Genomic DNA, 21,322 nt, shown 5'->3' with positions numbered 1-21,322 from the left:
CAAGCAGTGCCCATTTCTACATAAAAACCTCTGTTTTCAATTGCAGCTTCGCCTTGATCTTCTTCATGGCACAAACCAACTTAATGTTTTCACGCCACTGTACAGTATGTGGAGGCCGCTTTGACCGGGAGACTGTGATCTTTCCTTTTGCTATTAAAAGCAATATCCTTAATAGATACCTTAAATTATTGTTCGGTATGTTTTCAGATAAGACACCAAGAACAAAACGTGCTGAGTTCAGGGTCAAATTAATACCAAAACAGACTGAATGTCTTTTTTAAACATTTTGTCAATGCTGTAGGAGTTTCGGGCACTCCCAAAAGATAAAGGCAAAGTGCCCTGCCACAGCCACTCCAACCTCTCCAACATAAGTCAGATTTGTATATTTTAACACAAGACAAGGAGTTTTTAAGTAACTCATTTTGACCCTTTCATTCAGATTCTCTACATGTTGGGCTTTTTGTTATTCCATGTTCAGTTCATTTCAGTGCTGTTATGTTTTTTGTTCCCTCCTACATTTCAACTGAAATTGTAATATCATAATTCATTTTTAAAGGCACAGTGTGTAGGATTTTGAGGGATCCATTAGCAGAAATGGAATATAATATTCATAACTAGGATTTCATTAGTGTATAATCACCTGAAACAAAGAATCGTTGTGTTTTCGTTAGCTTTGAATGCACCCTTCACATCTACATGGGGAGCGGGTCCTCTTCACGGAGTCTGCCATGTTGCTCTGCCATGTTTCTACAGTAGCCCAGAATGGACAAACCAACCACTGGCTCTAGAGAGAGCCTTTCGCGTTTCTACATTACCGGAATGCCACCGTACTGACACACTTGTGAAACTGCGATAACGTGAACCGTAGAGTGCAAAACCTTGGTACCACCAGCCTCCTTTTGACTTCCGTTGCTCCTGAAGTGCAACCACACTGCTTAATGCTGCCAAATCTTACAAACTGTGCCTTTAAAATACTTTTGGAAATCATCACTATTCAAAAAACAACCTCTGTATTGTTGCATCTTTTGCATTTTAGGTGTGTAAGGAGAAGCAGCGCTTTGAGAGACTGATGGATTACTTCCGCTGTGAGGAGGGAAACATCGACTACATGGTAGGATAAGCTTTGTATTATGGATGTATGTATTCTTTTGGGTCTGTCTGTCTGTCTGATTTAATATATTTTGATGTATCTCTGTCTGTGTCTGCGGTCCAGGTTGCTTGCATGCAGTTCATCAACATTGTGGTCCACTCGGTTGAGGACATGAACTTCAGAGTCCATCTGCAGTATGAATTCACCAAGCTGGGACTGGATGATTACCTGGAGGTACGGTGACGATGCTGTGGTATATCATCTAGAGGAGACTATTTGTACAGTATTGTTCAGTACATCTCTAATGCCGATTCATTCTCCCTCACGTCAGAAATGTAAACACACGGAGAGCGACAAGCTGTCGGTGCAGATCCAGGCCTACCTGGATAACGTGTTTGACGTGGGTGGTCTGCTGGAAGACGCGGAGACGAAGAATGCAGCTCTGGAGAAGGTGGATGAACTGGAGGAGCACCTGTCTCATGTAAGTGCACCACCCAGTCTGGACCACCAACACGGCTCTCTTGGTCCCGTTCATGAGATTGTTGTGGTTCACCAGACGTGTACTTAACTTGGCTGTTTCTACGTGGTGATTAAAAAAATCTACTCGGTGTTTGCATTTTACAAGTGTTTCAGAATAATGACGGGGTGGAGAATGCTGCAAAATACTGTGCGTGAAACAAGCTTAATATTGTTCTTGTTGTTGGCTCATTCTTTCTGGGCAATTGCCTTCGTATCCCACGCTGCTTTGCAAAGACCTTCTACTCATAGAAAGGTCGTGGGCAGCCCTGACATCACTCGAGGAATTTCATAACAAACTCTGCTCTCAGGGGTCAGGAATGATGGGGGAGGATGAGGGTGAAGAATATCTGTGAATTCCTGTGCAACATGTGTAATCTGTTCAAAATCAAAACTAAAAGCTGTGTCATGCTGTTGCTGCGTCATGCTGCTGGGTATCTCTTATTTCATATTGATGATGCACAGTGTATAGGGGAGGGAGTGGAACTGGGAGAGATGCCCGTGCTGTGGATCAATTCTTGAATTCGCCTCCTCTCATCTCTCTGTTGTTGTTCTCTCCGTCTTCTTTCCCAGGTGACGGAGAAGCTGCTGGAGATTGAGAATGACACAATGATGAAAGTAGCTGATCTTGAGAAGCTGCTCCTTCAGAAAGATAAGGACCTGCATGCAATACGGGTAAGCTGGCAGTCGTTAATGATGTAATATTGCTTTGCCTGCCTCGCATCAGAAAGGCTTCACTTCACTTCACTTCACAAGATCAGTTTCAAATGCATGAAGCTAAATTGCTGTGATAGCAAATTAGGTCAGCAGGAAACAGGATGTTTCTTTGGCATGTGGAGTCATTGTGTTGTGCTCTTTATCGCCCCCTCGTGACTGTCCAGGAGACGTACGAGTCGACCAACACCCAGGTCACCACCCTGAGGAGGGTGATCAAGGAGAAGGATGCCGCCTACCAGAGACACTTCAACATCGAGAGGCGTCTGCTGGAGCTCGAGCAGCAAGGCACCATCCGTTTGCACAAGAAGGCCGATGGAGACATCGCCATCGAGCCGCTGGTTGTCGGGGGCGGGAGTGGAGTTGGGATTAGTGGCCTTGGGATCCCACTGGGTGACATCAGGCAGCTGTCTTTGGGTTCAACAGCTGGGTTGACCGAACCAGGAGGACCAGACACCAGTTTACCACCAGCCAGTGAAGCCCCTCCACCCCCTCCTCCACCTCCTCCGCCTCCTCCTCCTCTCCCCTCTGTCTCAGGTGATGGACCATGACTCACTGTGATTATGTCTGGTGACACATTTATGTGAAAGTTGACTTTGTCACACTATAGACCCACAGACACGGCCTATTTTCAGTTCCCGTTCTTTGTTCATTCGTGCCAAGCAAGGTGATGAGTCGCAGCAGTGCGTTTTTACCCCAGACAGGAAAGGGAAATACAAAGTTGTTTCCTTTGTGAGCGTGTGTAGGCAGACAGACTGTAGCACAGGAGGAACAGTACCAGCTGTTAGAGCAGTTTTCAGCTCTTTTATTTATTATTTAACCAGGAAAGAGCTTCTCTAAGATTAAAAAATCTCTTTTACAGGAGTGTTGATAACAGCACAGCATACAGTAGAACATAAAACACAGAGGTTACAAAACATATATACAGGCTTATAATGAATTAAATTAAATATAAAGAGAATAATAAAGGATCACAAAACACAGAAGATCAAAGTGATGATATAGGGTTGATGAAATTACTTTTTAAAAAATGAATACATAAAATGGATCTTTTGTTCAATTGCTCCAGTAAAAAGCATATCAACACTATATTGTACTTTACTTGCAGGCCACGGTGTACTAATCCCACCGCCACCTCCTCTCGCTCCACCTCTGCCAGGGGCTTCTCCGTCAGTTTTCCTCAGTGTGGGTCTCTCAGGTGAGAGCTGATATAACATTACATTATTGTTATGCACTTTTGTACTTTTTTGCTTTCTATTCCACTGCAGGTAATAAAGCAAAAGATAACATGGTTATACTTTATATGAAGATCAGGCTTTATAAAACTTTTTATAAATGTTTATAATCATGCATGACTACAAGGTTTATCAAGTATTATAAGTAGTGAACATAATGTATTATAAGTTCAGCATTCATAATGCCTTATACCTCCATGCCAAAGAGACAACAGTGTTTGAAAGAAGAGTCCTGAGTTACATTATAACTACCATCACTTTAGCCAGTTATAAAGACACATAGAGAACTGGTCGAACGTATCGTAACAAATTATAAATTCTAAGTTTCTGTAATGGAATAATGTCTTATAAACAACAATTAAACGTTAAGTAAAGTGACAGCATTTTATATGATTATTAGCAATTATATGCTACTATAACACACTTATGAGGACTTACGAGCAGTATTTGCTGGCTGCAAGTAAAGTGTAACACAAATGGTCACGATGGTCTGTATACAGCAGTCAAGTGAGTTGTCGTAACAGCGTTCCTCCCAAAGACAGAGACACCACCACGCAATTACAAATATCCCTACCAAGCAAAAACTGAGACATGGCTTTGATAATCATTGTGACATTTTTTTTTGTCTTACTTTTTACTTTCAGCCAGCAAATATAGCTCATAATTCCTCATAAGTGTGTTATAGTATTAAACAATTGCTAATAACATTATACAGTCATGTAGCGTGATATTGATGTTTATAAGACATTATTCCATTTCATAAACTTTGAATTTATAATTTGTTATATGTTAGAGCAATTCTCTACTGTATGTGTTTTGATAACTTCTAACTGACCTCCATATAACGTGTTATTGATTTTTAATTAATTCTCGACTACAGCTATCAGGATAAAGAAGCCCATCAAGACCAAGTTCCGCCTGCCTGTGTTTAACTGGACGGCCTTGAAGCCCAATCAGATCAACGGCACCGTCTTCAACGAGATTGATGATGAACGCGTGCTAGAGGTAAATCAAGCTTGTAAAAACTGCTAAAAAAGTCCCTGAAATCTTCAATATCATCGAATATCCATGATTAAATAAGCAACAAAGTTAAAGTTTTGAAAAAAAAGAACATCCTTATGTATTATTTACTAATTATTTACACTCCAAAGGCTCAGGTAAATTTGCTAAATCCTGATTATCTTTGGCAGAAAATAGTATAAATCCGTCGCTCATAGTAAGAAGCTGATTGACTAAAGCGCTTTAAGTGGTCGGAAGACTAGAAAAGCGCTATATAAATGCAAGTCCATTCACCATTGAGAAAATGTGTTTTCATGACCTCTAATATAAGTTTGGTAGTAAGTAAACTGTCACTTGTGTGCAGGAGCTGGATCTGGAAAGGTTTGAGGAGCTGTTTAAGACCAGAGCCCAGGGTCCAATTGTGGATTTCTGCTGCACAAAGAGCAAAGTAGCTCAGAAGGCGGTAAACAAAGTCTCCCTTCTGGACTCCAACCGCTCCAAGAACTTAGCCATCACACTGCGAAAGGCTAACAAGAGCACAGAAGAGATCTGCAAAGCAATAGAGAAGTACGCACTTTTCCTGGACTTGAAATAAACCATAGACAAGATAGAACAAATTACTAATACATGTTATGTCTACTCAGGTTTGACCTCAAGGCCTTACCCGTCGACTTTGTGGAGTGCCTGATGCGTTTCCTGCCCACGGAGGGCGAGGTGAAGGTGATGCGTCAGTACGAGCGTGAGCGGCGTCCACTGGACCAGCTAACGGAGGAAGATCGCTTTATGTTGTTTTTCAGCAAGATCGAGAGGCTCACGCAGAGAATGAACATCATCACCTTTGTTGGGAACTTTTCTGACAACATCAACATGCTCACGCCGCAGCTCAACGCAGTCATCGCTGCTTCTGCCTCAGTGAAATCTGCACCAAAGTTGAAAAGAGTGCTCGAGGTAAGAAGTGTTTATTTGTCAGGTTTGTTTTTTTTATATCAGCAGTATTTGTATTGTTATAGCATATTCATTTCTTCTTCTGGTTTGCTTGTAGATCATTTTAGCCTTGGGGAACTACATGAACAGCAGCAAGCGAGGCTGCGTTTATGGCTTCAAATTACAAAGTCTTGATCTGGTGAGTATTACGTAGTAGACATTTTTCAAGTGCTCAGTTTATCTAAGCACAAAAATATGCCACACGGTTCATTTGTGCTGTGCTTTTGCTCATATTCTCATTCATTCCTATTGTTACACAGCTGCTGGACACTAAGTCTACAGACAGGAAGATGACGTTGCTCCACTACATAGCTCTCATTTTGAAAGAGAAGTACCCTGAACTGGCCAACTTCTACAACGAACTGCACTTTGTGGATAAAGCTGCAGCAGGTGAGTTCAGACAAAGCATTAAGAAGAAATGTTAATAAAAAATGTAGAAGAAGGTCCGCACACTATAGCTCCCTTTTAAAACATATTCCCTGTTGACTTTGTACAACAGTTTCTCTGGAAAATGTGCTGTTGGATGTTCGAGAGCTGGGGAAAGGCATGGACCTGATCCGGAGAGAGTGCAGCCTCCATGACCATTCGGTCTTGAAAGGCTTCGTCCAGGCCAGTGACACACAGCTGGACAAGCTGCAGAAGGACGCCAAGACAGCAGAGGTATCCAACACTGTCCTCACCTCCTAACCTCAAAGGGAAAATACATGAAAATAGACCTGAGGCAAACCTCTGTCCTAGATTCAGCTCACTGACCTCTCACACACAACCAATCATGACTCGACAGTGTTTACACACACATTGCTTCCACTCTGGCACTGTCTTCCCCGATTCTAGGAAGCCTTCAACAATGTGGTGAACTACTTCGGAGAGAGCGCCAAGACGACGCCGCCCTCGGTGTTCTTCCCCGTGTTTGTGCGCTTCATCAGGGCCTACAAGGTGAGCACGCCGAGCAGCATCTATGTATCTCACTTCTGTAGTGACGGGGCGCAGCAGCTTTCTCTCCTGGTCAGATGGGAAGTTCCCTGGTTTCAGACTTGTATGTTGTCAGTGTCAGTGAGAGCAGAGCAGGGCAGAGCTTTGGCTGCCTCTGTGCCACAGGACGTGGCGTATAGTCCGAGGCCAAATAACAGGAAAGGCCAGCTGGGTCTGAATCCAGAGCTGCAGCTGTGGTGTTTAGACTGGTCCTCTCCCCCTCCTTCCCTCATCCCCTTTACCCCCGGACAGCCTCGCCCTGCCCCACCACACAGCACACTTCCTGAGATTGTTCTCAGTCTGGATTTATGGGATCTGCTTAAGGAAATGTGCAACACAAGGATTTCTGTGTGTGTCTGTATGAGTGACTTAGAGGTTGACATTTGGGGAAATACGCTTGTTACGACTCCAAGTTGGTCCAGGGGAGAGAGGAGTAACATAACATCTGGTGACGAATATGAGGAGTTGGTTTGAAAAACAGTGACATAAAATAATTAATTGATTAAATTTGACTGCAAAATCACTACCTTTCTGACATTAGCCTTGCAACAACATACACAGAACTAACTTGTGTTATTGTACAGTTAGATAAGAAGATCGATTCCAGTCTTTATGCTAAGCTAAGTTAATTGGATGCTGGTTTCTTATTTAGGGTACACATATGAGAGTGGTATCAATCGTCTTATCTAACTCTCAGCAAGAAAGTGAACTCCCAAGATGTCGAACTATTGCTTTAAAGCACATTTAGTGTATGTATAAAGTAGCTGTGTGTGTTTAAAAGCCTAAAGGGGGGAGGCAGAAAGAGTAAGAATACATTACTAATGATTGGTTATGTCCATCAAAGGGTGTGTGTGTGTGTTTTTGTGCATGTGTCCTGTTTATGTTGCACTTTTGACCTGTTTTCTTTATCCTTAAAGGGCCACACAAGTGTGTTGACTTGGATTTATTTGAGCTTCAGTTTCTTGTCGCAGACCGGTCACGTTTTCCTCTTCTCAACAGGATGCGACGGAACAAAACGAACAGAGGAAAAAGCAGGAGGAAGCAATGAGAGAAAAGTTACTGGCTCAGGAGGCTAAACAGCATGACCCCAAGGTACAGTCAAAGTGCATGCAACTGAGCTGAAAGAAACCTATCAGATGTTTACTCAGTGCTAAATAAAGCTTTGTGGCGTGCCAAAAAAGCACAGTACAAATATCCTCTCCGCTTGTTCAGGTCCAGGCACAGAAGAAGAAGCAGCAGCAGCACGAGCTGATCACAGAGCTGCGCAAGCGGCAAGCCAAAGACCACCGACCCGTGTACGAGGGCAAGGATGGCACTATTGAAGACATCATCACAGGTGGGCCAGACAACACTCTAAAAAGACCCCACGTGGGTGCCAGCAGCCCTGGTCGTCCCAGGTCGAGGATGACTGTGGTCATTGACTGTTCAGCTCCTTTGAAGTGCACCTTGTGCTACGTAGTCCAGACACCACCACATCTGGAGCACAGCACATAGCAGCACAGCAGCCTCTAGTTAACCATGACGTGATGTCTAGTTAGAAATGTTCTACACCAAAGCTGTTGGGCCTCAATATGTCAGATAGTCAGACAGGCAGTTTGACTCCAAGTGTACACTAAATTTAGTTTACAGGATCTTTATTTACAGGATCCTTCTTCAAAGCAGCTATGTGAAGACTCAGAGTACCCCGATGAAAAATAAGACAGTAAAAACTGGCGAGCGTCTTTCTTGAATTTACCACTATGAGTCGCCAAAGTCAGACATTTAAAAATCCCACATATAGGGGCTTTAACGGAAGAAAAAAAAATCAGTCTACAGCCTCAGGATAGCACATGTAATAACCTAACTGATGTTTTTGTCCCGATAATTAATCAACACTTAAAATATAAATAACATAAATGTTGCATTAATGTCATTTTTAGTAATGTTAATAATGCTTCTATGCCACTACTATCAGAGCTGGTAACAGCTTAATATGCAACTGATGCCTTTCCAAGATATGCTCAGTGCGTCCTAATCCAATAACGCTTTACTTTAAGTCCCCTTATATAGCATTTATAAGCAGTATACTCACACTTTCTATGACGCCCATATCTATAATTATTTATTATAAGCACTCACAGATGTTCATAATACTTTATAACAATAATCACAACACATTATAAAGCATTTAATAAGGACTTAAAAAGGTCAAGTATCATAATACGTCATAATTGCTGGTCTCTCACTGACATTTCTTTTGCAAGGATCATAATGTATCATAATTCTCATAGTTCTCATAATACATTATAATCTTTTTTATAATGCCATATAATGCATTTTAATCATATAATATATGCAGTATAATCATATAATGCATTATAAGTATGTTTATAATGCATTATAGACACGGGCTTGCAAAAAAATGTCAGCCAGTAATTACAAAGTATTATGATACTTAACCTTATAAGCCATTATAAAATTCTTTGTAATGTGTTGTGATTATTGTTATGAATAATTAGGAATACTTATGAGTGCTTATAACTATGATTATACCGTGCTATAAGCATATTATAACACATTATAAGTGTGTTTATAATGCATTATAGACATCATAAAAAGTGCTACCCAAGCATTTAATAAATGGTTTATAACACACCATACTGTAGTTATATGTAGTTATAAGGACATTTTTAATGTGTAGTATTTGTCATGTCATTATGTTATAAACTTCTCCTATGAAGACATATTTATAACATATATAACAGGAGGAGTTATACTGTAGACAAATACATCAATAAACTGCTTACAGCTACATTATAGTGTCATAAATCATGTATTAAATGTTTATATAGTGCTTGCAAAATATGCAAAATAGGGGGACTTGAAGTAAAGTGTTGCCCCTAATCCTATTAAAACCCTCCTGAGGTTTACTTAGTTAGATCTGTGCTACATACAGAAATGGCACAGGTTCATTACAGTCTCCGGAAAGAAATTTGAAGGTGGTCCAGTGTTTTTTCCCCCCTCCCCCAGAAGGGCAGTGTCTCAGGTGTGACGTGTTTTTTTCTCCCTCCCCATCCTCCCCCAGTACTGAAGAGCGTGCCCTTCACAGCCCGCACTGCTAAACGCGGCTCACGGTTCTTCTGTGAAGCCAACCTCTGTGACGACGCCAACTGCTAGCCCTTCCCCCCTAATGCCAAGGTTGTCCAGGTGTCTCTCGTACGCCTCCTGACCCCACTGTGCATGCAGCATGATCCCTGTCACCCACCCCAACACCAACCCCAACTACTATGAACTAACTTGGGCCGTCACTTTGTTGTTTGTGTTCTACTTAAGAGGACTCCTATCAGGCGTCTGTCTGGTGATAGGAGTCAGCCAAACCTCTTTGCCTGGCGCAGATCTCCATGGAACAAAAGTTGTACAGCGTGTCAACATATTTTTGTGCGTGAAAAATATGTTGATACACTCCCAGTACAATCAGCCATGGCTGGGATTAAATTATCATCATGCATGACACATTTAAAAGGCTGTGCATTATTATATATTATTATATATATATATTTCTTTCATGAATTCAACAATCATAACATAAAGAGGTTTGGCTAATTTACTGGTTTTATCAACATTGCCTTGTTCCATGAAACTAACTTGTTTGGTGTTGGTTTTCCGGCTAACATGTGACTCTTCTTTCCTCAATCACCACTGTTCATTCTACCCCTTCCAGCTGAAAAGAAGATTAATGACAGTATAGAGAGGGTAAGGAAGGTAGCCCGGCTGAAACCCGGCCCGCTTGGCCCTCGAGCTCCTGTGTGCTGCTACAGTGATGTCGGCTGCTTCAGCTAGTGCTTTGGACGCAAAATTTAAATAAAGGCTTCACAGCACTGAGATTTGCTTTACAACACAATAGTTAGAAAACAAGATTATTGAAGGTTAAATAAGAAACGAGTTACAGAAATGCAAAATCACTTGCCCCAACCAACAGCCATTAAATTTCCAGCAACTCGTTGCCTCAGAGAAAGAAACCTTTGTGGTATTTTAAAAACATCATTGTTCAGTTTAAATGCACAACTATACCCTTAAGATCATCATCGTCATCCTCACCCCCTCCTATTATGTGTTGCATGTTGTCCAGTGTTCATTTACCTCTCACCTGTCAACAACGTCCGCCATGTTTTGTCTTTGCTAACTGTCATTCGCGGTGTGCTGAACAGCTATTTGGTCAACAGGCTCTGGAAAAAATACACAGTCAGTCAAATATACATGAACACAGTCTGTATCCAGAAGTTTTTATTACAGCGCTGAGAGGATTTCAGCTTGATTGTTGCTCAGCAATTTGAAGAGCTTGTTGACCATTATACTGTAACTGTTATAATGATGGCTACTTTTATTTTTATTGCTGCATTTTTAGTCTTACAAAGTTGCCATAACTACATTCCCAAAGCCTTGAATTTCACTCGTTTTCACTACTACCAGTTAAAATGCAAGGTTATGGGAATGTGTCATTCAATGTTAAGTCTTTATTGTTTATGCCCTTATTTGCTAATTTGATATGTGTAATACACAGTAAGCAAAGTTTAACTGCAGAAGTTATTGCAGATTTTTTTAGAATTGCTAGATTGAAATATAGAAATATACACTCAATTGCCAGTTTATGAGGTACACCTAGCTAAAACCAATGCAGTCTGATGCAGCAGTCCTACAATAACTCCGACCTTCATGGTTATAATGTTCAGTTTTTGTTGATTCAGCGTTATGATTATTTTGGAGGATGTTGTTTGAGGCATTTTTGAACTATACTGCATTATACAGAGAGGTGTTTCTGTAATTTAGAGAGCCCTCATTAATATAAACTGGTGCAGTGCCAGTGGGCCAATTGCTTGACCCCCATAATTGCTGATTGCAGCGTTGTTGAGAACCGCTTATCGCTCGCTGCGGAGGACATACTCGACTCAATCCGTAGATCCCTGAAGCCCCTGCTGCTGCTGCACAGAGCGCTATCCCTGGTTTTTTCAAAGTTTATTAATATTTTAAGGTGTCGCACCAATTTCGACACTGCATGTCCTTGGGTTCCGAGCAATACACCCGCCAAGTGTGAAGTAGATCAGATGAAATGTTCTCGAGATAGTCGAAGGACAAACACACACAAATGTGCAGTTACCGGGGTGCCCGATACTATGCCTTTTATCACTTTTTTACAATATATGACTTTTATGACATTTTGGTGCCATACTATACTTTGACTTTTTCATGACTTTTTTTGACATACTATACTATTATATGCCTTTTTATGATGTTTTTCAACAGCTCAACAGCATGTTGAAAAATTTCATGAAATAAAAGTCATAGTCATATGTCGATAAATTTTTTGAAAAAAGTCATAGTATAATATATCAATAAGATTTATGAAAAAAGACATGGTATATTATGTCGATAAAATTTCTAAAAATAAGTCATATTATAGTATGTCGATAAATTTCATTTAAAAAAGTCATACTATACTATGTTGAAAAATCATGAAAAATTCATAGTATAGTATGTCGAAAAATTTCATGAAAAAAATGAATGGTATGTTATTTCAATAAATTTCATAAAAAAGTCATACGTTGAAAAATTTCATAAAAAATATCTGCTTGGAATTCTGAAGGTTGTGGGTTCGATCCTTATGTGACACAGAAAGTTTTCTGGTGTGACTTCTAATGAGGTCAAATATACGAAGAGAACAGTCTGAAGTGTGTGTGGCATTGGTGGCTTGGTTGCTAAGTTCCCGGTTCTGGCTGCGGCAGAGCGGGGTTCGATCCCCACCCTCACATCAATTCCCGGTGCCTGACAGTGGAGTGAGACGAGCGTCTCCTCCCAGAGATACAACTGGGGGATTATGCAACAGAAAACCAGAAAGTTTTAGGGTTATATAGTATACACGTTAGGGTTATATAGGGTTAGGGTTATATAGTATACAGGTTAGGGTTAGGGTTATATAGGGTTAGGGTTATATAGTATACAGGTTAGGGTTATATAAGGTTATGGTTATATATTATACAGATAGGGTTAGGGTTATATAGGGCTAGGGTTAGGTTTATATATTTTACAGGTTAGGGTTAGGGTTATATAGGATACAGGTTACGGTTAGGGTTATATAGGATACAGGTTACGGTTAGGGTTATATATTATATAGGTTAGGGTTATATTTTAAGTATATAATAGGTCAGGGTTATATATTTTAACAGTATAATTTACATAACCCCCCAGTTGTATCTCTGGTAAATCCTGGGAGGAGACGCTCATCTCACTCCACTGTCGGGCATCGATGTGAGGGTGGGGATCGAACCCCGCTCTGCTGCAGCCAGAACCGGGAACTTAGCAACCAAGCTACCAATGCCACACGCACTTCAGACTTTTCTCTTTGTATATTTGACTTCGTCATTAGAAGTTAGACCTGAAAACAGACTGTGTCACGTAAGGATCGAACCCACAACCTTCAGTATTCCAACCAGTTATCTACCACACTGAGCTATTTCACAAATCATAATGTCATGTCAAAAAAAGAGTACACAAAAGTCGTATATAGTTTGTCAAAAAAAAGTAATTGGAGAGTATCCAGAAAAACAAGTCATAGTATATATAGTATGTGGAAAAAAAATCATAGTAAAGACAAAGTGTAGTATGTCGAAAAAAGTCATAAAAAAGTCATAGCATAATATGTAAAAAAAAGTCATGGTACATTATATTTAAAAAACATTTCGACATACTATAACTTTTTTCGAAATACTACACTTTGACTTTTTTATGATATTTTTCGACATGCTATACTATGATTTTTTTTAATTATTATTTTTTTACATGTTATACTATGATTTTTTAAAATTATTTTTGGACATACTATACTATGACTTTTTTCATGACATTTTTCGACATACTATGACTTTATTACATTTTTCCAGATACTATACTGTTAATTATTTTATGCACCTGCACTTTTGTGTACCTGATAAATTGAGTAATTGAGTGTATGTCCACTACATTTATGGCTTAACACACTGTTAGCACTGCAAACAAACAAAAAAGTACTTAAAACAAGTAGAAGTAAGTTTGCAGATTGACCTCTGGCTCCTCTAACATGTGTGTCCCCCATCCCTGTCTCTCACCCTTCTCTCCATGCCCACTCACAGATCTCCGAAACCAGCCTTTCCTACGAGCTGACGCGTTGATCCGGAGCGGTTGGAAGAGACCCTAAACCACTTATTCGTCACTTATACTCCCCTCCCCACTATAACCTCCCTCCCTGTGTCCCGATGGTCTATCTCAACCCTGAGGCTGCAGATCACAAAGACTGAACGGAGGGACAGGACAGAGCCCCTTGTTATAGCTGGGTAATTTATTTATTTATGGAGGCTCTTTTACAGCCACTTAAAGTGAGCGACATCATTACAGAAGCACAATGGGTTACTCGTGTCTCACTGCAAACACAAGACTTTCCCTGCTTTGCTGCCACGGAGAAGCAGACCAGTCGGGAGGATGACTACAAAACAGGTGAGGTGAGTTGAGGGACTGGTGGACCACAAAGCAGGAAGAACTTTGCTTTCACTAACAAAGTGCCTGGCAACATGTGGATCTTATTCCCCAAGACCATTAATTTCCTCAGATTATGCAGTCGTAGCAGGACTTAGACTGGGAGTCAGCCAAGGGAAGATGCCAACTCTGCTGCTGGGATGTTTGCCTTGAAGAGACTTTGCAAAACATCCCTCCAAATAACAGAGAAGCTTCGATGTTATAATGAGACATTTGGGGACTTTAAGCCAAGTCAGCACATTCAATCAAGACTTATTATTGACAATTTAGATATCAATCGCATGTATCTGAGAGGAATGAACATTGATTCTACTGGTTCTTTTGTGAACAAGCTAGCCAAACCAAAATTCATCCGATGTCTCATGTTTTGCTTAAAGAAGTGCCTTTTTTTTTGTGTAAACAGTGTTATATTTCTCACGAGTCAGCCATAATTTGTTTATTTTGCATCTTTCATTTTTTAAAGATTGTATTTTTTACTGCCTTGTTCTATAACATTAGTCTTATAATACTGACAACAATATGCAGAAGTTACAATTTGCAGCTTTAAAGTCATGCTAGAAGGTAAGAGGGAATAATGATTTTAAGATTACTCTTGTATTTACCTCTTTAGTACATCAATGTCTTTACGTGATTGACATTTCTTTGTGCCTTGTCCAAGTAGTTCTTAAAAACTGAATGTTATATGCCTTGACGACACTTTCTGTCACACTTTAAGTGACATTTGGGAAGTGACAAATGAATGAAGAAGCTTCCACATGGACTGCTGATTAAGGGCCCAGATGATAACCTGCTATAGATGTGGTGATGGATGAAGGACGTTTCCATTCCTATGAGGTCTTAAGTTTTAAGCTTTTTTTTTTTTTTTTATAATAATAGAGATGATGCGTGCCTCCTAACATCTGTTTAAACTTACATGACATTGGCACAAAGGGAGTGATACATCTTTACACTACTTAATTTGGCTCAAGATTGTATGAGACACTATTCTTTAAAGTTGACATTTATATTAATGTACATTCAAATCAAGAAATTTTACTTTTTAGAAGAAATGATCCATGATATTGACTGAAAGATGACTCTTCCTGTTTAATAAATAAGAGGAATTATGTAACTACAAGACCAAAGACTGTCATTACACCTCAGGCTGCTCTTTCTTTTCGACAAAGCAACATTCAAAACAAGTGATTACTACATGTTCATGTTTTATTTCTTGAGTTCTTTAAAAGGATACTTGATGTTCACTTCTGATGAAACTCCAGCCAGAAATAACGAGCGATTGCTTTTCCTTTTCCATCTCTCCAAATGACGGACAGAGCCACCGTACATTTCTACTATAAAAATCCATTTAATTTCTTATATCAAAAAGAAATAGAATCATAACAAAACAATCAGAACCACAAATATCCATGTGGGATTTTGCCACCAAAAGAAATTCTCCAACTGAAAAAATGATTGTTCTAATTTACATGGTCAGGTGAAAATCTAACAGAGAATGATTTTTAAAAAAAAAAAAAAAAAAAAAAAAAAAATGTGATGAATACTGTTAACAAGTGAGGGGCAAAGCCGGAGAGTTTCCTCTAGGATGGGTGTGTGAGAGCACCCTGCAGAGTGATATGGCAGGTATGGCTGATAAGCTCAGTTAAAAGCAGCGTGGTGAGCAGTGAGACACAAGAGAGAGCAACACTTTCAAGACTAAAAACCAGTTTGACTGACAGACAGATGGTTAGCGTTAGCAGCAAGGCAAAGGAATTAACAAAGGAATGCTTATCAGGAAGATGATCAGTCCCCTTCCTGGGAATGCACTTAACAATGAGCATTAACCTAAATTACACATCCATGTAATTACATACAATTTAAAAAAAAAAAAGACAAAAAAAAATCTCGCACAGAAGTACGTACCATCAAATGGTCTCCCCGGCCTTTCCTGAAAGTACATTTACAATCAAGAGACAAGGAACAAAAGCCAAATGCAACCATTCTCAGCTAATTATTCGTCGCAGATTGTTTTTCAGTGATGACCGGAAATTCACAGAAGCTTGCCGTCACTCCCAAGAAGAACTTTCTAGGACAGATTCAGAGCAAAATCCGACTCCTGTCCAGAGTGTCCTGCAGGAGACTAAACCAAGGCCACGGATATCCATCCCAGACTTTTTCATCCTGGAATGTGGACTTTGTTTACAATCATCTTCATCCTCGCACACTGCCATTGACTCATTCATTGCTGACACAAAATATGTCAATTATACAATGACTTAAAAAAAAAAAAAAAAATGTTAAAAAGTACAGACAGCTATTTGTTACTGATGTTTGTATTCCTGGGTATATTTTCAAGACACTTTGTTAATAGGTTTATATATATGCAAATATATATATATAACTTTAGTCTGTGCAAGGAGGTAAAAGACAATCACTTGAATGTAGTTCTTTGAGACAACAGAACAGACACCGTCTGCGATGCCGAGTCCTCCATGTGTACTCTCCCAGCCTCGGCCTCCCTTTAGACCTCCAGCAGCAAAACGTACACGTACACATAATGCGAAAGACTGAGCCGAACCAGCATCCAGGAAGCATTCATAGTGAGCACTGACACTTCTCCTCTCTTTCATGAACAACAAAGACTTGGCAACGTTTTCTAGGATGGAACAATATTCTTTTTTTTTTTTCTCTTCCCCCCTATACAATTCATACAAAAATAAAAAATTAAAATTTTTTCCACTGCCATTTGTATCTCTCTATCTTTTACATTTGCACAGAGGTAGTGGCTATATGCGTGAGAGGGGAGGGACAGTTGTGAGGAGGAGGTGAGCAAAATTAAAAAGAAGAACTGAATAAATGTCTATAAAATGGTTCCTTTTCGTCACCAGAGGATTTTTTTTTTTGTCAAAGAACAAAATATAATACTGCAATCACTTAAAAAAGTAGTCCTTCATTTTATACATTTTATACAGTGTTCTCGCTTCTTTTTTTTGTTGCTTTTCTTTTCAGTTGGTAAAGGCATACGATGAGAGCGCTCGTTGGCTCAGCACTGGGTTGGGCAGGGCAATGTTGGCAGAGTTCAATCCATGCCAAGCTCTACGCCAGCGGGTCACTCATGTCCTCGTCGCCCTGGGAGAGAAGCTCCTTCTTTTCATCTGTGCTGGCCAGAGAGTTGCGGCTGTTGTGGGCGCCCATGTACAGGGTGGCATACACTGGGTTGGTGAAGTTGGTGGGCTGCGGAGCAAAGCAAATTACATGGTGACAGAGATTCTTTTAAATGTGCTTGAAAAGGTCAGGTCATTCAAATCACAAAAAACATTTTGTCTCTTAAAGGGACTATTTGTAACTTTCAGAAATGCTTGTTAACAGTGACACCTGTGGCCGTGAAATCAACGAAAGTCAGCGTCGGGCTCGCGCTTGCTCGCTCAAAATAGTGAGGCGACACACGTCAGCTAAAACCACAATATCACTCTATATTTCACCTGCTTGGCAGTAATGTTAGCTGACCAGACGAAGGTCTCTCCATGAACATGATTTAGATCTGATCCTAGTGTTGGCTTTTCCTGCCTCAGCGCAAGCTGAGACAGCGACGCTCTGCAGCGAGTCTTCCTGCTCTCTCTTCGCCCGCAGTCGGAGAGAGCAGGAAGACACCGGCACCCGGTCGGTAACAAGACAACAACGTAACTCGTTGCAGAGCCCCGTCACTTCACAAGACACGGGAAACCTCTGTTGGTGTGGAGAAGCTGCAGTATTTATTTCTGCACAAACGTCCACTGAACATTCACTAGATATTCTCAGAGCTACTAACTCTTCTGCAGTGTGGAGTTAGCGCGCGTTCACGTCTAGAGGTGGAGCGAGCTGAGTGAGAACGCGCACGCTGTCTGAGTGAAGGCAAGCAGGCAGAGAGCGGCTACACGCGAACGCGCATATGTGAGCGCGCATGTGTCCCGACCTGGTACATTTATACGCTTAAAAAGTTACAAACAGTCCCTTTAAAGGGTCAGTTCACCCAAAAAAGAAAAGCCCAAAATTTTCCCTCTTACCACTAGAACCCTTGCAGATAGTTTTGGTTTGTTATTTGGCTTGATATGTCCTATCGTGTTTATAATGTTGTATAGTGCTGTGTGCTTTAGCTACGTTACCTTGTCTGGGTCCAAAGCAAAGTCTGAATCCAGGAGCTCCCCAGCATCATCGTCAGGGTCTCCTTCATAGATCTTATAGGCAGGGTTCCCAATCTCGACATTCATGGCTCCATTTGTCATTCGGTGGTGCTGGAAGCCCTTCGCACTGCAGACAGACAAAGATCAACAAACTGATTAACCATCTAAGCAATAAGAAAAAGAAGATCATTAACTAATTATGGGGGAAACCTTAAAATTATTATTAAAATTATCACAACTTGGCATAAACCAGGTACTGACTCAGCACCAGCAACATACATTTCACACAATCAAGACAACATATATTAAAGGTTGTCAAAATGAGCTTTTGACAAAAGGTCATTTGATGAAACCCAGAAAATATACTGCAGCATGTCTAATGTGGAGAATGCTGGATTTTCACATTGCAAATATTCATCTGTTTGCAAGCACATAAACATTTTTCATAGATGCACAGTTGTATATTTTACGATGCAAGCACTTAGCGTAAGCCTAACATTTACACATGTAAACAAGGGAAGGTATGGAGACGCAAGAAGGACGAAACAGTTCAATTATTTGTGCAGCATCAGCAAAGCTACATCAGATAAGAGTTAATATGTCCCTGTGTTGCTTAGTGGGAAACCCAGTGGGAGGCAAACAGGAGATAGCAAGCAAAGACAAACAGATCTCTACGATGATCAACAGAGTGGACAAATGGAATGACAAACAGCATGGCCAATCTGACTGGATATTAGGGAAGGGAGGGGACAGGATTTGTGGGTCAACAGGTGAATTATGTAACCCTATGAAGTTACCGCGAGCATTGAGAACGAGATTTGCCCGGCCATAGAGACCTGGGAGACAGGAAATAGATGGTTATCAAAAGGTAAGAGAGAAAGAGAAGCTAGGTAGAAGATAGTGTGAGGAGCAGATGAAAAAATGGAGTGCGAATCAAAAGTCTCTGAAACAAGGACTCACCCGCGCATTCTCCTCTTGTACCACAAGATGGCACCGACCACTAGCAGTGCCAGTAACAGCAGCAGAAGCACTGGGATGACGATGGAGGAAGTACCTGCAAGTGAGCAAATAATGTGAGCAAAGAGCATGAAAGTTCATGTTTTACTAACAAGACTCTCTGAACTGTGTGACTTACTTCCACTGGAAGTAGAAGTATCCATTGTAGCTACTGCAATTTCACATCTGTATCCTGTCCATCCCACAGGACACCTGGACACACACAATGAGACAGAGTTACAAAGTGTGTATGTGTGTGTGTGAGTACATGCCAATTCAATTCCCTTATTTGATTGTTCCTCGATTGACCCGGAAATCATTTTTGCTTTTAAAAGTCATAGTATAGTATGTTGAATAAAGTCATTATACAAAATGTCAAAAAAAAAGTCATAGTATAGTATGTCGAATAAAGTCATAGTATAATATGTCAAAAAAAGTAAAAGAAAAAAAAAAAAAATCATCATTAAGTATGTCGAAAAAATAAAAAAAGTCAATATATTATTTCAAAAAATAAAAAAAGTAATTGTATAGTTTGTAGAAAAAATATTAAAAAGAAGTCATAGTATACAATGTCGAAAAAAAAAAAGAGTTATACTATAGTATATCGAAAAACAGTCATAGTATAGCATGTGGAAAAAATTGAAAAAAGTCATAGTATAGTATTTCGAAAAAAGTCATGGTATAGTATGTAAAAAAAAAGTAAAAAAAAAAAAAAATCATCATATAGTATGTTGAAAAAAAAAAAAAAAGTCATTGCATAGTTTGTCGAAAAAATATTAAAAAAAGTCATAGTATAGTATGTCAGGAAAAAAAAAGTCATAGTATGGTAGGTCGCAAAAAAACATAAAAAAGTCATAGTATAGTATGTGGAAAAAATTAAGAAAAAGTCTTAGTATAGTATGTCGAATAAAGTCGTAGTATAATATGTCAAAAAAAAAAAAAAAAAGTCATAGTATATAGTATGTTGAAAAAATAAAATTTTTGTGAGGTCACAGCAACCTCGAACTTTGACCACTAAAATCTAATCAGTTGATCATTGAGTCCAAGTGGACGTTTGTGCCAAATTGACTGATTTGTACACAGTATAAATAGGAATTAAAAGGGAATTTGCATGAACCCTGTGTGTGTGAGTTTGAAAGACAGAGAAGGTGTATTAATGAGTGGGTTCGGAGTCATATCTTACTTGCACTGAGGCAGCAGGGTGCGAGTGTCAACTGAACATTGTCCATTTGAGCAGTAGTCCAAACAGGAATAGCAGCTGGGTTGGGTCTGACCGTTGGGACAGCTACACACAGACACAAATGGATAAAAAATGAATCATGTTGTTCATTAATAGTCCTGATATAGCAGCCCATGGTTTCAAATGATCATATATGAATGTGCATGCATTGATGTCTAGCCTTGCCCACTTGGTATTGAGCAGTCCAAAAATAAATATTTACAAATCTAAGTCTAATGTATTTTGTGCACGCTGTCCACAGTGTACATACCTGCAGGAAACCTCGCCTGAGGATGCCGTCAAACACTTGCCCGTTCCGCAGAATAGACATTTGTCCAACTCACACTGGTATCCAATGTACTGAGTGGTGCACAGACAGATTTTGGTGCCGTTGGAGGTTTGTAAGCAGGTTCCAGCGTTGTGACAGAACCCTTCACAATTAGCTGAGGATGGGAAGGAGAACGCGTGAGAAGAGCAAAGTACTGTCATAGATTCAAACGTTGTTCCATAGGATTGTATTTCTAGTGGGGCTTTTTTCTTCCCCAAAACAATTATATATGATCTTTAAAAAGTTAAAAATTGTTTTGTGACAATATGTGCAAAATTTTTCACATGCCATTTGTTCAACAGAAGTTCCACAATCTGTGGTGAAGTAAGACAATGTTACCACTTACTGTACTGGCACTGGTCTCCCTTGTACTGTGGTGGGCAGCTGCAAGTTGGCTGGTTGCCCATGTTGACCGAGCAGTTGCCTTCGTTCAGGCAGTAATCCTGACAAGTGTGGCGGTTACAGTTGGGCCCTGTGAAGCCCTTTGGGCATCTGCAGGTTGGGGCACCTGGGACACAGGTAAGATATGAATTAAGAGTTCAAAGAAATTTGAGACCAATATAAATGAATATAACTACAATTGCTTACACA

At 40.1% G+C, this 21,322-nt stretch overlaps 2 protein-coding genes across 7 annotated transcripts in view; one reads left to right on the top strand and one right to left on the bottom strand.

Moving 5' to 3' along the window:
* fmnl3 (formin-like 3) overlaps positions 1 to 15,163 on the top strand; it is a 42,320-nt gene extending 27,157 nt beyond the window's left edge. For 2 of the 5 annotated variants that reach the window (XM_037773791.1, XM_037773787.1), the window contains 17 exons: positions 1,037 to 1,111; positions 1,214 to 1,324; positions 1,422 to 1,571; positions 2,180 to 2,281; positions 2,488 to 2,857; positions 3,429 to 3,518; positions 4,436 to 4,560; positions 4,919 to 5,121; positions 5,199 to 5,502; positions 5,597 to 5,677; positions 5,799 to 5,928; positions 6,038 to 6,198; positions 6,373 to 6,474; positions 7,510 to 7,602; positions 7,723 to 7,846; positions 9,575 to 9,687; positions 13,653 to 15,163. In XM_037773791.1, the coding sequence (XP_037629719.1) occupies positions 1,037 to 1,111; positions 1,214 to 1,324; positions 1,422 to 1,571; positions 2,180 to 2,281; positions 2,488 to 2,857; positions 3,429 to 3,518; positions 4,436 to 4,560; positions 4,919 to 5,121; positions 5,199 to 5,502; positions 5,597 to 5,677; positions 5,799 to 5,928; positions 6,038 to 6,198; positions 6,373 to 6,474; positions 7,510 to 7,602; positions 7,723 to 7,846; positions 9,575 to 9,666 (2,313 nt within the window). In that variant the 3' untranslated portion in view covers positions 9,667 to 9,687; positions 13,653 to 15,163. Of the gene's footprint in view, positions 1 to 1,036; positions 1,112 to 1,213; positions 1,325 to 1,421; positions 1,572 to 2,179; positions 2,282 to 2,487; positions 2,858 to 3,428; positions 3,519 to 4,435; positions 4,561 to 4,918; positions 5,122 to 5,198; positions 5,503 to 5,596; positions 5,678 to 5,798; positions 5,929 to 6,037; positions 6,199 to 6,372; positions 6,475 to 7,509; positions 7,603 to 7,722; positions 7,847 to 9,574; positions 9,697 to 10,210; positions 10,243 to 13,652 lie in introns of all 5 variants that reach the window. The other 3 variants (XM_037773789.1, XM_037773788.1, XM_037773790.1) reach the window with 3 other exon arrangements.
* A 74-nt stretch (positions 15,164 to 15,237) lies between these two features.
* The window catches only part of LOC119490417 (low-density lipoprotein receptor-related protein 1-like), a 99,755-nt gene continuing 93,670 nt past the window's right edge, over positions 15,238 to 21,322 (bottom strand). The window contains exons 83-90 of one of the 2 annotated variants that reach the window (XM_037773784.1): positions 21,078 to 21,239; positions 20,675 to 20,846; positions 20,368 to 20,469; positions 19,324 to 19,397; positions 19,149 to 19,242; positions 18,986 to 19,024; positions 18,171 to 18,315; positions 15,238 to 17,262 (exon numbers count right to left, since the gene is read on the bottom strand). In XM_037773784.1, the coding sequence (XP_037629712.1) occupies positions 17,125 to 17,262; positions 18,171 to 18,315; positions 18,986 to 19,024; positions 19,149 to 19,242; positions 19,324 to 19,397; positions 20,368 to 20,469; positions 20,675 to 20,846; positions 21,078 to 21,239 (926 nt within the window). In that variant the 3' untranslated portion in view covers positions 15,238 to 17,124. The remainder of the gene's footprint in view (positions 17,263 to 18,170; positions 18,316 to 18,985; positions 19,025 to 19,148; positions 19,243 to 19,323; positions 19,398 to 20,367; positions 20,470 to 20,674; positions 20,847 to 21,077; positions 21,240 to 21,322) is intronic. The other variant, XM_037773786.1, reaches the window with a different exon arrangement.

Source organism: Sebastes umbrosus, chromosome 6 (assembly GCF_015220745.1).
Source record: "Sebastes umbrosus isolate fSebUmb1 chromosome 6, fSebUmb1.pri, whole genome shotgun sequence".
Classification (NCBI taxonomy): Eukaryota; Metazoa; Chordata; class Actinopteri; order Perciformes; family Sebastidae; genus Sebastes; species Sebastes umbrosus.
This window is presented reverse-complemented; position numbering and strand designations above follow the sequence as displayed.